Consider the following 16,112-nt stretch of genomic DNA (forward strand, 5'->3'; position numbering starts at 1 on the left):
GTGATTAATTTTAAAGTTACTTTTGGGTGGAAAGGATGGTTGACCAATTTTTTTCCTATTAAAAATCCTTTTGTTGTGTATTTAATACAAAGTGAGCATTTTTAAAATAAATTAAAATCCAATATTAGAACATCACTTTATATATAAAGTGTTGGGAAAATCCATCACTCCTGAATTTTATAGGGCAGATAAACAATTAAAAGAAAATACAAATACTTCATTTTATTTTCGCTACTGCGCAGCTGTCATTCTCTGCTGTGTTTGGTTATCTGCCAGTCAGTCAGTAAGAAGAGAAATACCTGTGACAGCAAGTTAATCTCACATAAATTCAACCTGTGCCTGGTTTAAAGATTTTTGAGCAGATCCTCATCTAGTATAATGTAACTATGACAATTTACACCAGATATGGATCTGCCACATTAAATTGAAGTCCAGGCAGTTCTTCCTCTTAGTGGAGAGCACTTCGGTAAATTCAAAGGATTTTTTTCCCCTATATGATCAAACTAAAAAACGTATATTAAAAAACTTAAATATTTTAATATTTTATTTGTCCCACTGAATGTGACCATAAATGGAATAAATGTTTGTAATTCAAGTCTGTGTTATATAACAGACACACACCCATCCACCTCCACCCTCAGTGTTTTAGTATGAATTTTTCTGCATCTATCCAGAAACAAAGGACCAGTACTTACTGGGGCTCAAAGTTTAGGAAATATGTTCAAATTCTGTTTAAATGTGATTCCATTCAAACCAATTTCTGATATGAATCCCAAGCTAGGCTACAGCACTGTTTAACATAGAGCATACTTTGATCCTACATTAGGTGGCAATCAGTTTAGTTGGAACCCTTTTTAAACAGCATTAAACTATATTTAAAGCCTTGTGAAGATGAGACCAAAAGGTCTCACAATCGTATTCATTTTACATGATATATAGAGAAATGTTCAGTATCTTGATCTTTTTTCACCTGTTCAAGATCTCACATTACCTTGACACATCAATCATCTTTAGAAAAATAATTCAATGGGTAGGAGATTCTGTTACATGCCACTTGTCAACTGTTCAGAGAGCTTTTTTTCCCCATCCATTGGTAGTAATTTAAGCTTATAATTCAAAGAGGACTATTAAGACTCACTTGTATTCACCTGTTAATGCATTTACTGTGTGTCAGAACTCGTTAGTGTACCTATACGTAGTGCAACAATATGTAACACAAGCCTTTCATTTTGATGTAGCACTGAAGAAACTATAAAATTATAGTTGCACGTACTTTATTGCCTCCCAGCCTTTAGTGTCACATCAGTCCAAACTCTTTCATATACCAAATCTGTCTATCACAGAAATGCAATACAGTATGTTAACAAACCTCATAAATAGGCCAATTTTTTATAATTTGTTACTAAAAATAATGATACTCCATAAAGCTAAACAGAATGTGCATCTTGTGCTAAAACAGATATTTTGGCTAGAAATTCATATTTTGTATGCATTTCTTTCTGGCTCAACTTGGATTCTGGTTCAGCCTGTCTCAACCCTTCTGAAATAAATGTACTTGCACTATATACTAGGATTATCCATATTGTAATATTTTCATTCTCTCTAAAGTAAACCAAATTGAGGACATTTATAATGGTGTACTAGGTTACCTATTTTTAAAACTCTAAGATAAACAATGTTTTAATAATCATTAAAATGCTGATTTGTTTCAGTGAAGTAACTGTTGTGTAATAGAAGTAAAAATGAAATAAGTGAATCAGGAAGGATATTAAATTGGACAGTACATTTAGCCTAGCATTCAAGATCATATTCCTCAATGTGTTAAGGGCACAGATGTGAGAGAGAATCAGAATGAGGTATACATGAGAAATGTGTCTAAAGCTTTAGTTAATTTGGGTTTAATTTCTTTACAACAATAAAAATGAGGTAACGCAGCTTTGTCTGAAATGGAGAGAGGTGATAAATTGGTGTTGAAAATGAGAGATGGCCCTTGTGCCTGTGATGAAGAACTTCTGAGAGGCATATTTAAGAGGAAATACCTTTTATTATTCTCGTATGGCTTCACTACTTGTGAATCAGAGATGTTATCTTTGGATACATATCCGTAAAACTGGAGGTGGTTACAGTTTTAGTAACTCGACTAAGCATGACTAAGCAAACAAATGCTACCAAAGTCAATATTCCTCAAAGTGTCTTTGCCTAGGATAGGGTAGCACAATAGAAATGGAGTTTTATATCACATTTAACGATGGTCTGTTTCTGTTTTGGTGTTGCCACATGTTGTGAGGCTATTTTTCACATAGTTTTGAGGCCTATCCATCCTTGCTTTTTGGCAGGAAGTCACATCTTTCTGATTACTTACAAGAAGCATCTTTTCTTATATTCTTGTGTATTTTGTGTGGCTAAGGTCCAACAAAGCGGTGACTCTGCAATTTCGCCACCCAGCCACTTGCCAGAAGGCACGGACTGGGGTGAAACTGGATGAATTCACCTTGCTTCGGTGTTCCTCCAGATCCAGATCTGGAAGGATAGTGGAGGGGAAGAGGAAGTAGGGGATTCCTTCCAGGGCTGCCCCCATTTGCTCACTCTTTGCTTGTTCCTCAAAACAAAGTCTTAATTCCGGAGCTGTTGCCTGCGTCAGAGCCTACATCATCTCCCTATTATCCCCTTTGAAGGGAGGCCTTTGTTCTCTTCCACTTTCCTCCCTGAGAAACTCTAAGTGGGCTCCTTTTCCACAGGTTCTCTCAGATTGGATTTGATTTAAATCAAGTTGATTTAAATCACTAGTCAGGAAGACTCAATTTAATCATGGATTTCTACATAAAAGTGCATTCTTGTTGGCTGTTATAACCTTAATACATATTCTTCACAACTCAGAGATAGATGTAACTTTCATTTTTAGAAGGTACACACTATCCATTTTGAAAGTGATTTATTTTGAAAACTTTTCAGGTTAGTTTTACAGCTCTATCAGAAAATGAATGATTGTTTGGTTATTTCATTTACCAAAGGTAACTGCAGCAGAACTAATAGTTAAATGAAATATCTTTTTTAAAAAACAAAAATTAAATTGACTGTCAGCCAGGTCAACATGAGAACCTTAACATTTTGGCTTCTATAATGTATACAGAAGCCCCTGGAACCTAATAAGATTGAGTCCCTAGTCCATAAACTATTGGAACTCATTTACAAAATGTTTCTTAAACATTACATTAATATATTGTCTCATACTAGATTATTAGAATTTATAATCCCTGATTATAATTCCACGATGAGATTTTATGAGATATAATGCATCTTAATTAAAACTATCTTTAGGTTTTCTCCTCAAACATTTTTTATTAAAAAAAAAAATCCAATTTAAATAAAAAAAGTTTATCCACCCTGGGTTCTCTCCTCCCTCACTTTCTCCAGAGAGCTTTCCGCTACCTCACTGCCAAAGAGAGTTTCTCCTTCCCTTTCCTTCACCCTGGAAGCAGAACCCCTCAAGGAGAAGGATGATTTGGAGTCCTTTGCACTCATCCCCCCCATCCAGGCCAACTTGCCCTGGACACAGGAGTTCAGAAGGTCCTATCCCCCATTCAGACTCTTGAGATAAACCCATAATGTTCTCATCTGTGCTCTCCTCCCATTGGATTAATTCCTGAATCTGGTTTATCTGTGCTTCCACAAGCCTCTCTAGCCTGATCATTTAAATCCTGTTGCCCAGAGCATAATCCTTGGACTAAGAGACCAGAAGCCTCCATGGCCAAGCTCTGCAGATCAGATATCTGCAACTCTGTCTATATCTTCACCAAGCTTCACTGGATCTGCCCTCATCAGTAGGTGTAGCATTTAAATATAAAGCCTTCCAGTCATTATGCCACAATCCTGCCTGCTTTGCTAGTAGGAAGGAGCTGTTGTCCCATTAACAAGGCACTCTTTTCTCCCACTTTCTGTCATTGTTGCCCACCTCGCTTGTCATTCACGTCCTCTCTCTCTGGGCTCATCACCCACACTGGGGAGAGAAGCCTCAGACAAACAACATTTCTTACCTTCTAACTGGCTTTCTTTGGCTTGGTGAGCAAGCATGGACACTCACCCAGGCAGCCTTTTGGGATGAGGAGTTGGGCAAAGAGTGATTAGTGTAGGCCAGTGGTCTCTAACCTTTTTATGCCCAAGATCACTTTTGAATTTAAGGGCAACCTAGGATCTACTGGGCCCCTTCCCTGAGTCCGAGGCCCTGCCCCTTCCCCAAAGCCCCGACTCACTCACTCTATTTCCCCCCTCCCCCGGTCATGCTCTCACCCATCCTCAGTCACCTTCACTGGGCTTGGGTAGGGGTTCAAGAGTGGGGGTGCGGACTCTGTGCTGGGGCTGAGGGGTTCGTAGTGTGGGAGGGGACTCTGGGCTGATCCTGGGGCAGGGGGTTGGAGTGCAGGAGGGGGTATGGGGTGCAAGCTTTGGGAGGGAGTTTGGGTGCAGGAGGGGGCTCTGGGCTGGGGCAGAGTGTTGGGGTGCAGGAGGGGATATGGGGTGCTGGCTTTGGGAGGAGGGTCGGGTGGGACCTGGGGTGCAGGAGAGGATTCAGGGTGCAGGAGGGAATATGGGGTGCTGCCTCTGGGATGGGGCTCGGGGCTGGTTTGGGGTGCTGGCTCTGGGAGGGGGCTCAGGGCTGGGGGTGCGGGAGGGGGTTTGGGGTGCTGGCTTTGGGAGGGGGATCAGGGCTGGGGGTTTGTGGCCTCCCACCAGGCAGCATTTACCTCCAGCAGCTTCCTGCCTGCGGCTCAGCGTGGCTGCCATTAAGGCAGGCTCCCTGCTTACCTCAGCCCCACACCACTCCTGGAAAGTGCCAACACGCCTCTGCGGCCCTTGGGGGTGGAGGGGTGAGCAGCACGTGGCTCCGCACGCTGCCCCTCTTTGCAAGCACCGCCCCCGCATCTCCCATTGGCCACAGCTCCCTATCCCGGCCAATGGAAGCTGTGGGGGTGGTGCTTACAGGCAGGAGCAGCATGCAGAGGGAGACCCCCTGTCTCCCCACCACCGGGGCCACGCTGGCCACTTCTGGGAGCAGCATGGGGCCAGGACAGGCAGGGAGCCTGTCTTAGTGGCAGCCCTGCTACGGCGCTGGAGATCACGATCGATCAGATGATCACGATCGACTGGTTGGTGACCACTGGTGTAGGCTAACCAGGTTTGTTTGACAGCTTGGAAGTCATTAACTGGGGATTCTGAAAATGGAGAGTGAAATCCTGCTCCATTGATGTTAGTGGAAGCTTTACAATAGACTTCAGTGGGGCCAGGATTGCACCCAGAGTGTCTGAAATGGGAGAAGCTTGGTTTGCCTGGTCTTTTGATGCATGGTTGATACCCACAGGACAGGGAGTACTCATTAACTGCACACGCAAACCAGTGGGCAAGTTTTAAAAAATGTTTTATTATACCAACAAAATGTCAAATTTCTGACTTTATTTCTATAGTCCGGTGCCTCCCATCAGTGGAGCTGAGATCATTATTGAAAGAGGAACTGTTCCTCACTCAGCATGTAATATCAGGAAACAGGCTGCATTCTGTTGAATGTGAAAGGTTCAACCCCTGGAGTTACAATCTACATTGGTAGCTGTTAAAAATGTGAAAATATTAAACTATTTTGAGTTTAATCAGATCTTATGTATTTACTTTTTTGTCATAGCCCATTATGTACCTTGAAGTTATCGGTCTGCAGTATGAAAATAGCTAGAACCGGAAAATTGTGATGACAGCTAAACCTAATATCTGTTTCTGTAGATTTTGAAATGAGATTACATCCAAAAATACTGCTCCCAATTTGTGCAGTTATTCCCCAAAGCAGATTTTTAACACTGGAATTTTTGATGTTCTGCATTTAGAGATCATAAGATATTTCATGAAAAAAATATAAAATTGAATATAACTAAAATTAGAACAATGCTTTCCTGGCTGCTGGAGAGCTTCTGGTAAATATTTCTAACTAAAATGGTCTTGCACCGTAGTCCCTTACACCATTATCACAGGGATTTTAAAGTGCTTAGGGTGAGTAATTAAGTAGTGAGAGTTCATGTGGGGATGTCTAATATGCTCTAACCTGCTCCTTTTTTTCCTTCTGTGTTAAGCTTCGGCAACATTAAAGCTATATAGCTTGAAGCAGTTTTATCACTTTGTAATGATGCTTTCTATTTGCATGGCCATATACCACAAGCAGGGCCTTCTGAAGCTAGGGAATGCTCGCTATGCATTTCCAGATTTGTTCACTGGGACATCATGCCTTTAACCAATCAAGACTGGTGAGCTAACAAGTGAGAGGGACCTCCTGTTGTCTTCAGCTTTTTTTTTTAAACTTCGCAGCTTCCAGAAGGACTGATTATTACAAAAAAAGCAGCACAGCACTTAGGCATGAGCCTGTGGTGACTAGAAGTCAGATTGTTCACTATACAAGTCTTAAGCTTTAGAAGGCTTTTAATGAGAGAACCACATTTTATTTTTTATCCTGATTATAGCTATCACATTGCTATGAAATGGTGACATAGGGCCATACTGTACAAGAAACAACAAAAAAGCTATACATTTTAATTCAGTAATAGTATTATCTTAAAAAGAAGCTAAATAAATACCTGGGTGCTATTACAGCGCATTTTGCATATCTTATATTGCTCTGATTTTTACTAGTAACACTAGTTTATAATACATGTAGGTCCAACTGCTCAAAAGTATCCGTAAAACTTCATTTTTGTGGACTTTAAAGTTTTTGCAACTTGCTAAAATTGAAACTAGTGTACATATATCAAGTAGTCTGGCATTTTAAGACTGTATTCAATTTCTGCATGAAAGTGACACCTTCTTTTCACTTAAATCCCACTTTAAAATACACTTATTTTGGAAAGTTTTTCAGGGTTCATTCACCCTTAAAAAGTGCATTATATCAGTATATGGTGTAGATATGCGGGACTCACCCCTGTGGCGCCTCCTGCTGGTCATCTCAGGAATTAGCTTCTCCAGACTCTGGAGCGCCCTTTGCAGGCCAGTGTCCTGCTGCTGCTGGCCCCCGTGTCCCTCCCAGGGCCCTTTACCCTGGGGCTGCCCCCTGGCAATAACCCCACCAGTCTCTATGGCTCTCCCCTCTCTGGGAAACCCCCAACCCTCTATCCCCACCTTGCCTCAGCCTATGGGCCACTGCCACTCACCATCTAGCCCCCTTTCACTGGGGCCAACTGCAGTCTGTATAAGCCAGTCATCACAGGCAAGAGAGGTTTTGACCTGCTGCCTTTCCCTGCAACCCAGTACTTCCAGGGGCCTTGGACCAGGCCCTGCAGCCTGGGAAGTTGCCAGCCTGGAGCTCCCCAGCTCCTCTGGCCTTCCCCAGGCCTGCTTCACTCCAGTACCCTTTAGCACTCAGGCAGCTAGGTCCATCTCCCTCCTCAGCTAGAGGGAGACCCTTTGGCCTCTGGCTCACAGCCTTTTTATACAGGCCAGCAGTGGCCTAATTGAGGCGTGGCCCAGCTGCAGCCGCTTTCCCAGTCAGCCCAACTTTTCTCCTGCCACAGCCCTCTCCTGGGCTGTTTCAAGCCCTGCAGGGCAGGAGCGGGTAACCACCCCGCTACAATAGGTTTACCTCTGTCCCAGACCTGCCCCTTCTGCGGCATGAGGGAGACCCTGGTGCACGTTTATTTAGAGTGCGCCGGGTTGCAGCCCCTGTACCGGCTCCTCACCAATATCCTGTTGCGTTTCTGGCTGCACTTTTCCCCTCACTTCCTTCTCCATGCACTCCCTATCCGTGGCCCCACGAAGTCGCGGGACCTCCTGGTCAACCTCCTCCTCGCCCTGGCCAAACTGGCCATCTATGCAACCAGGGAGAGGAGGTTGGCCAATGGAGACTTCTGCGACTGTGGGGCTTGTTTCCGACCCTTAGTCCGTTCACGTCTCCGGGCGGAGTTCCTCTGGGCAGCATCCGCTGGCTCTCTTGATGCCTTCGAGGAGCAGTGAGCACTGTCCGGGGTTCTCTGCTCGGTGTCCCCTTCAGGCTCCCTTTTTATGACCCTTTGACCGCACTCCTGTCCCTGTTCTTTTATTAGTTGTTCCCCGCAATTAGTGGGTTTCTGAGGTCCTGTAGATCCTCCCCTTAGGCTGGAGCGGGGGATCCGTTAGCATGGGGCGGGCTTCCGCCCGCCCCGTTTCCTGGAAACCCAATAGATACAATAGCCTGCACTGCCTTTAGGTTTGACCATCCTCTGGTGATATTGGTACATGATACATCTGAATGATATTGTTCATGTAACTTCCTTAGACATGAATACTTTCCCAACTCACAGGGGGATTTTGAAGATAACATGGTGATGGGTACTGTATGGGCAGATAAAATAGTGATTTGCATACGCATTTCTGAGTTTTGCCCAAGCAGAAATTTGCCCCAGGAAAACTACAAAACAGCATGTGATGTTTTAGAAACCAGTCTGAGGCCCTTTAGAAAATTTCCCCCAAAATGGTCAGAATAGGCAGTGCATCATTCCTGTATTTTTCATTCACAGGTCTTTTGTAAAGAAAAAGAAAATGTAAAGCTTGACCTTACCTCTTCTTAAAATGAGCCTGTAAAAAGGTTCCAGTCAATATTTGGGGAAATTTCAGATAGATTCTCTGCTTCCCTGTGAATTGGAGAAGTCCTGATTTCAGTACACAACTAGCCTGCTCAGATGGCTTGAAACCATCTAACTGGCAGCCCGCTCCCTCTTTAGTCAGTATATAATATGATAGGGCTTCAACAGAATCAGGATCAAACCCACAGCCAGCCCACTCTTGAGCAAAACAGCAAGATTTTGCCCTGCTACTTTTGTGGAGACAAATCTCCCTTTGTGTATAGCCCTGCAAATCTGCAGATACCTGCTTTATATCCGTGAATATCTTCATATGCAGATACGGTTATCCGCAGACCATGTTTGCAGATCGGCTGCAGATACAAATTTTGTATCTACATAGGGCTCTGTCTATATTTACTCCATATGTACCAGCATCGTGCAGAGCTGAGCCTGTGGAGGGTACATAAACAGAATAACATTGCTCTAGCAACTGCTCAGTAAGTCAACATGAACCACTGGAAATAGGGTCCTGGCAAATATGCAGGGCCAATTTTTTTAAGGAGTTACGTTGGGGGTCTGCATGTAAATGTACACCTGTATTAAAGAATGTGATTACTGTGATTATGCATGCAAATGAAGAGATACTCAGCTACATTTGCACTTACAGTCAATGACTTGAGCCTGGCCCTAGCCTTGGGCTCCCTTGTCTACTAACTTGTCTCCCAGCATCAGCCTACACAAAAAAGTATCTATATGTACACTAAATCTGTAAAATGTATATGATCTAGTGACTTGCTACTGAGTAACTATTTCACATTGATCACCATTTGCAAAAAAAATGAAAGTAAAAACATTAGTGTACAAATGTGGAGGAGAAACATGGAAAATCAGAGCAACAAGATAAGAACATAAGATTGGCCGTACTGGGTCAGACCAATGGTCCATCTAGCCTAGTAATCCAGTCTTCCAACATTGGCCAGTGCTAGAAGCTTCAAAGGGAATCAGCAGGATAGGGCAACTATCAAGTGATCCATTTCCTGCTGTCCAGTCCCAGCATCTGGCAGTCAGAGGGTTAGGGACTCCCCAGAGCATGAGGTTTCATTCCTGGCCATCTTGGCGAATAGCAATTGATAGACCTATCCTCCATGAATGTATCTAATTATTTTTTTAACACAGTTATAGTTTTGGCCTCACAACATTCCCTGGCAAGGAGTTCCACAGGTTGACTATGCACTGTGTAAAGAAGTATTTCCTTTTGTTTGTTTTTAATCTGCTGCCTACTCATTTCTTGGTTGATCCCTGGTTCTTAGGTAATAATTGGAGATATACCAATCTCCTAGAACTGGAAGGGACCTCGAAAGGTCATCGAGTCCAGCCCCCTGCCTTCACTAGCAGGACCAATGGAGTAAATAACACTTCCTTACTAACTTTTTCCATACCGTTGTTGATTTGATAGACCCCTTAGTCGTCTCTTTTACAAGCTGAAAAGTCCCAATCGTTTTTAATCTCTCCTCATATGGAAGCTGTTCCATATCCCTAATAATTTTTGGTGCCTTTCTCTGTACCTGAGGAGGTTGTGAAGACTAGGACTATAACAGCGTTTAAAAGAGAACTGGATAAATTCATGGTAGTTAAGTCCATAAATGGCTATTAGCCAGAATGGGTAAGGAATGGTGTCCCTAGCCTCTGTTTGTCAGAGGATGGAGATGGATGGCAGGAGAGAGATCACTTGATCATTGCCTGTTAGGTTCACTCCCTCTGAGGCACTTGGCATTGGCCACTGTCGGTAGACAGGATACTGGGCTAGATGGACCTTTGGTCTGACCCGGTACGGCCGTTCTTATGTTTCTTATGTTACCTGTTCCATTTCTAATGTACCTTTTTTGAGATGGGACAACCAGAACTACACTCAGTATTCAAGATGTGTGTGTACCATGGATTTATGCAGTGGCATTATGATATTTCTTGTCTGTTATCTTACTAGCTGTAAGGGTTCGTAACATTCTGTTCACTTTTTTGACAGTTGGGTCACATTGAGTGGATGTTTTCAGAGAACTATCCACAATGACTCCAAGATCTTTCTTGAGTGGTAACAGCTAATTTAGAACCCATCATTTTGTCTATATAGTTGGGATTATGTTTTTCAATATTCATTACTTTACATTTTTCAACAAAAGAGTTTATTTCCAATTTTCAGCAGACATAATTTGATTTATTCTTTCTTGTTTAGCTTTGGTAGATTTTGCTGTTAATGAATCAGCAGTATATTTACTATATTGTTAAACACTGTCCTAAATTCATCTGGCATGAAATAACTGTTTAAACTTCAGTTTAAAAGTCAGTTTACCGATTATATTCACTAAAATATCTGTACACATTTAGCTGGCCTCTAAAAATACATCTAATTGTTGAGCATAAAAATATAGCTTAACAATGGCTTTAATTTTTGCAATCGTAGTAGCTTTCTATTTCAGCATTTAAAAAAAAACACTGTTACCCAAAATTGGGCCAGCTAGTAAGCTTAGGGAGGACTAATGACCCACCAGAGTTTGGCAGAAAGCAGCACATTTATTATACTCATAGCTAAGCTCAAAAGAAGGGGTGTGTGTGGTTCACATTCACACTTGCATACTCACGGCCCCAGGACAGGCACAGCACTGGAGATGTCAGGATCCTTTAAGGTAAGTGTCCCACAGCACAGCAGTGGATGGTGTGATGAAGGTAAGTCTTCCTGAGGCACGATGGAATGCAACGCAGCAAACCACTGGCAAGGCAGTCCAGGCGAAGGACCTTCATGGGAGGTACAGGCTTGTGAGTGCACTGCTGAGCACATGGCCCCTTCCCCTTTTAAGGACCTGCTCCTCATGGCCTGTGACTAGAGATGACTTGGCCATGCCTGGTTGGTCGTCATGGCCTGCGACTAGAGATGACTTGCCTGCGTTTGGTTGGTCACACTCCACCTCAGCCAGTGTCCATGCATTGGGTGTGTGAGTGCTGCCTAATTAGAGTCCCAGACACCTTGTCTATCTGGGAGCTCTTCTGATCTTCCAGCTGTTTAAGCAGCCCATTCATCCCACAAGCATTCCAGGAGGGAGGAGTGGGGGAAAGCCACTTCACAGGTATTCAAAGAGGGAGAGGAGACAAGGGGGGAGGGGGGAGTTATATGTAGCATACAAGTTATATGTAGCATACAGATCACTGCTGCTCCTACAACAACCACCACCTCTTGTAAGCAATGTATTATTAGGCTAGTCATAAGTACTTTTAAGCAAATGCCAATTAATTTTAACAAAACCTACTCTATTAAATTCTTTACATTTTTTTTTGTAAAGTACAGTAATTGAATGCAAAGAAAATGAATTACACACTACACAGGGTAACTAATTAGTAGGAGATTAGTTATAGGGTATGTGTTTTTAAATGTTGATATTTAAAAAACTTCATACATTCAATTTTTAGTTTGTCTTTGTGTTATACAAAATAAGATACTTTTCTTAAGGCTGGGTGGTTCCTTTCACTGCTGTAAGTAGATGGAACTGGGATCCATCATCTCTCTCACTCGCTCTCTCAGGGAGATGTACCTACTCTGTGTTCTCCCCTCTATGAGACACCCCTGAGAGTGATCAGTGGGATTTGGGGATAGGGAGCAGAGCAATAGATCAGATATTCTCCTTGGCATTACCCCCTGCTGACTCACTGGATTTTAAAGAGGAAATGTGTTCTGGAGTCAGTACTGCTACATGCTACTGCACAGTCCAAATGAGATACAGCTAGTAGTAGCAAGGCTCCTTTGAGCTGTGCTGCTATAGAGAAGAATCAGCAGGGCAGCATATTTTCTCCATGGAACTAGTGGTTTCCTTCTTCGTGCAGCCCCAGGAGCTATAGGAGTGGGAGACCATGCCCATTGTATGCTCCCAGGTCCCTTAGGACCTTTCACCCAAGGGGAGGATTGCTTGGAAACTCCACCTCAGTGTTTCCCAGCTCCTCTCCAAAGGGCTCTTTCACAAGAGGAAATTATCCAGCCAGTGGTATTTAATTGGTTTAGTAATTACTGTCATTACTACACTAGATTGTAGTAATTATTATGCTTAGCAAATTTTGGAAGCCCTAATCATAGAAGAAAAACAACATTAACAGTCCTAACTTTTATTTAACAACACTAATGAAGTCATTGATTTAGTGTTTTTAACATACACAAGCTATTTCACCACAATAACACTGACTTATCAGTATGAAAGGCAGAGAGTAGAGTTTTAAATGGGATTTGTTACAGAATACACAGCTTCAGAAATTGGTTGGCGGTATTAGCAACATCACTGTATATGAGAGTGTTAATGTGTTATATAGTATGAAGGAAAGATCCCAATTAAAATCTTGTTGCTAAACAAGTGACAAAGACCTTACAAACAGCTTAAGGCTCCAGGCTAGCCGTTGTTGGGCTTGAAGATCAGACTCGGTCAGTGAATGGGAAAACGTTTATAATGTGGTTTGTTTTGTTCATAACACACACAAAAATATAACCAAGCAGCATTAGTGGGTTTATTCAGCTTAATATACATACTGCAATTTCTGGATATATTTCATAGTGGCTTGGGGAGTGAGCCATATCACTTAGACATTAGATAATATCAGAACAGGTATATCTGCATGGCATTTGACCCAATTAAATTACTAGTTGGATACTAAAGGTCTCTCACTATCATTCAGACTGAGTGTTTGTGAGGTCTGCATTTGGCAGAGGACCCCCCGGTATTCAAGAGCTCAGAACCAGCCTTTGCTCAAAGAGCTCCCTGGCCAAGCAGCACATAGTGCTCTCAAAATGTGTAATTTGGAATACATAGTCCTCTCACTTCCAGCAGCAACAATCAGGTGTAGCCATTAAAATAAATGGCCTTAAACTGGTGTACAACTGGTTTGAGAGGCAAATCAGGCCTTGATTATTTATCATCCACATCAGAGGTAAAGATTAAGTTACATAGGTATGTCTACACTGCACACTAAGCACAGGCTCTCACTCAGGTTTGAGCTCAAGCCCACCTTCTATCCACGCACATACATCAGATTGACTCGGGTCAGCAAGCATTCGGGACTCAGATCCTAGGATGCTGCTCACAAGGTGGATCAGAACCTGAGTCTCACTCTGACTTGGGCCCAAGGCCTGCCATTTTGTGGTGTGGACGCAGTTCACGTTGCAGAGCCGAGTCAGAATGTATGCATAGTGTAGTATGGACATGTTAGTATGGCTGTGAGACCTGAGGCCAGCAATTATAAACCTGGTATGGACACTCAATCACAGGCTTGGAACCACCGAGTCCACAAGCCTGTGCCCCACAGACCCAGGTTTACAATGCAGCACAGACATACCCATAGTCACACAGTGTATGTGCTTGCTTTTGCAACAGCTAAAAGAGTAGTAATCTGGCAGTTTAGCATCTGCTTTTAAAATGCTCAACTAAGATCAAGGAGAAACCTTGACTTCTGCCAGCCTGCAGTTGTGTCTTAAAAAAATACAGGAAGTTCATCACTGACCTAAGTGTAATGCTTGGATATACACTGAAGTTACAAAAGTTCCAAGCTTGCCATAATGCCAGAAACAGGTCAATTTGGGAGTCAGATACACTATTTTAAAAGGTTATTTTACTTGTGTTAATGTGGGGGGAGCCATAGTAAAAGAATCTAAACTTTAATTTTTTTTTATTTCAGCTTTTACCGAATGCTGCCAAGAGTCTGGCTTTCTTATGGTGGTGAAATGTCGACAGGAAAATGCAGCATTGAAAGAATGTCTGACTACCTAGTAAGTCAACATGAGACTTTAAAAAAATAAATGTATATTGCTATTGAGAAACTGGAAAAAAAACAACAACCCAAGTCCTTTAGACAATACCTGAGTCCGTTATGTAGTTTTAAGGTGTTCTCAAAAAGGTACCACGTATCTTCAGATGATTCCAGAAGTGAATGGAGATACTACGCCTCTTCAAGTTTGCAAGGTCTCATGACTTGGGCCTTCCACTACTGAATCTAGGTTGGGGTATTTTCTGAAGGAAAGCAATTATATCTTCAGCTTCATGGTTCAGGGAAAGCAAGGCAGCTTTTACACTAGCATTTTTTCTGAAAAATTCCCCATGGTTGTGAACACTGCTGCAGCTCTGTTGGTGGTAGCACTGTTTTAGGCAAAAGTGCTGGTAGATACTAATATTCTACCATGGTATCAAAGAGACCTGTACTGAGCCCTCTTTTGAAGCTCTTGTTTGTCCAATGAATGTGATCAATGACTCTGGAAATTTCTTTAGTCTCTCTCTTGTACTCTATTAGGTGTCAGTATCTGCAGCCAGGCTGTTTTGAAGATTAATTATGTCACTCTAGGGCCGAAAGTCTGAAACTGAAGGGGAAAAAATATACATTAAACGTCCTTACCAGGAACTGTAGCAATTACTCTGTTGGTGTTCAGAACAGTCAGCACTGTTTTATAACAACTTTATATCAAAGGTATGTGTTGCCAGGCGCAAGTTTATGTAGTGGAAGCTTGCATTACTGTAAATATTAATCGGTATGTTAATTGTGGACTTCCTTGTGGAAGTTGTATAAAATAAAATTTGACAACTGCCTTCAGAGGTGTGTGTACATATATCTATATAAGCACTTCATTTCCTGGGGCCTCTGCAGCAGACTGTGGAGAACTCAGATCTGAGTACTTGGGTGTATAGCAGATGTGCTACAGCAGGAACCAGTATAGAACAAATATGAAATTCAGATTATTGCTAAATCATAAGTGGTATTTCAAAAAAATTAAATGAAGGTAAATTGAAAAAGTTAGTTAAATCTACTGTTTATGGGCCCTATCTTGTTTGTGCAGGACCAAACACACTGTGCCCTTCACCATAACAGGGCAGGTTTGGTTACTTAGGGTTTGTCTACATAATGGGGTAATGTTCTCTTCAGGGATGTGATTTCTAAAGCACAATGAAGTGTTGCGCATTAGTTGGTCAGTGTAGTGCCTGCTGATGCACACTAAAGGTTCCCTTTTGGACTTCAATATGATACTGCTTGAAATAGCACTATGGTAAGCACACCAGCAGGGTCTACCTTGACCAATTACTGTGAACTTTAGAAATCACACTCCCCAGTAGACAAGCCCTTAGTTGAAAAAAAGGCACAAATCGTGTATTCCTGCAGATATGAAGGGCATGTTGACGTGGGGAAATAGCCCCCACTAGCAGTTCTGCACTAAGAGTACCTTTGTGCAGTTTAGCTTAAATCCACTTCCAAAGCTAAACCCGGGGCCGCCCAGAGGGGGGGGCAAAGGGGGCAATTTGCCCCGGGCTCCGCAGGGGCCCCCAAGAGAACAGCGGGGGCTCCCGCCTCCACCCCTCTCCTGGAGCCTTAGCACATCAAGCGCTGTCCTCAGACAGTGCTGCAGCGTGTCTCCGCCGGGGCCCCTGAGCCCCGCACCGCTCAGAGCCGCGTCGTCAGGGGGCGGGGCTGGGAGCTCTGGGCTGAGCTCGGCTCCCTCCGCTCGGCGTGGAGCTCCCAGCCCCGCCCCCTCCCCAC

The 16,112-nt window shown here is 42.9% G+C and overlaps 1 protein-coding gene across 1 annotated transcript in view; it reads left to right on the forward strand.

Moving 5' to 3' along the window:
* CMC1 (C-X9-C motif containing 1) overlaps positions 1-16,112 on the forward strand; it is a 71,965-nt gene that overhangs the window by 52,668 nt on the left and 3,185 nt on the right. The window contains exon 3 of the mRNA XM_039527115.1: positions 14,268-14,358. Coding sequence (XP_039383049.1) covers positions 14,268-14,358 — 91 coding nt within the window. The remainder of the gene's footprint in view (positions 1-14,267; positions 14,359-16,112) is intronic.

Source organism: Mauremys reevesii, linkage group 2 (genome assembly GCF_016161935.1).
Source record: "Mauremys reevesii isolate NIE-2019 linkage group 2, ASM1616193v1, whole genome shotgun sequence".
Lineage (NCBI taxonomy): Eukaryota > Metazoa > Chordata > Testudines > Geoemydidae > Mauremys > Mauremys reevesii.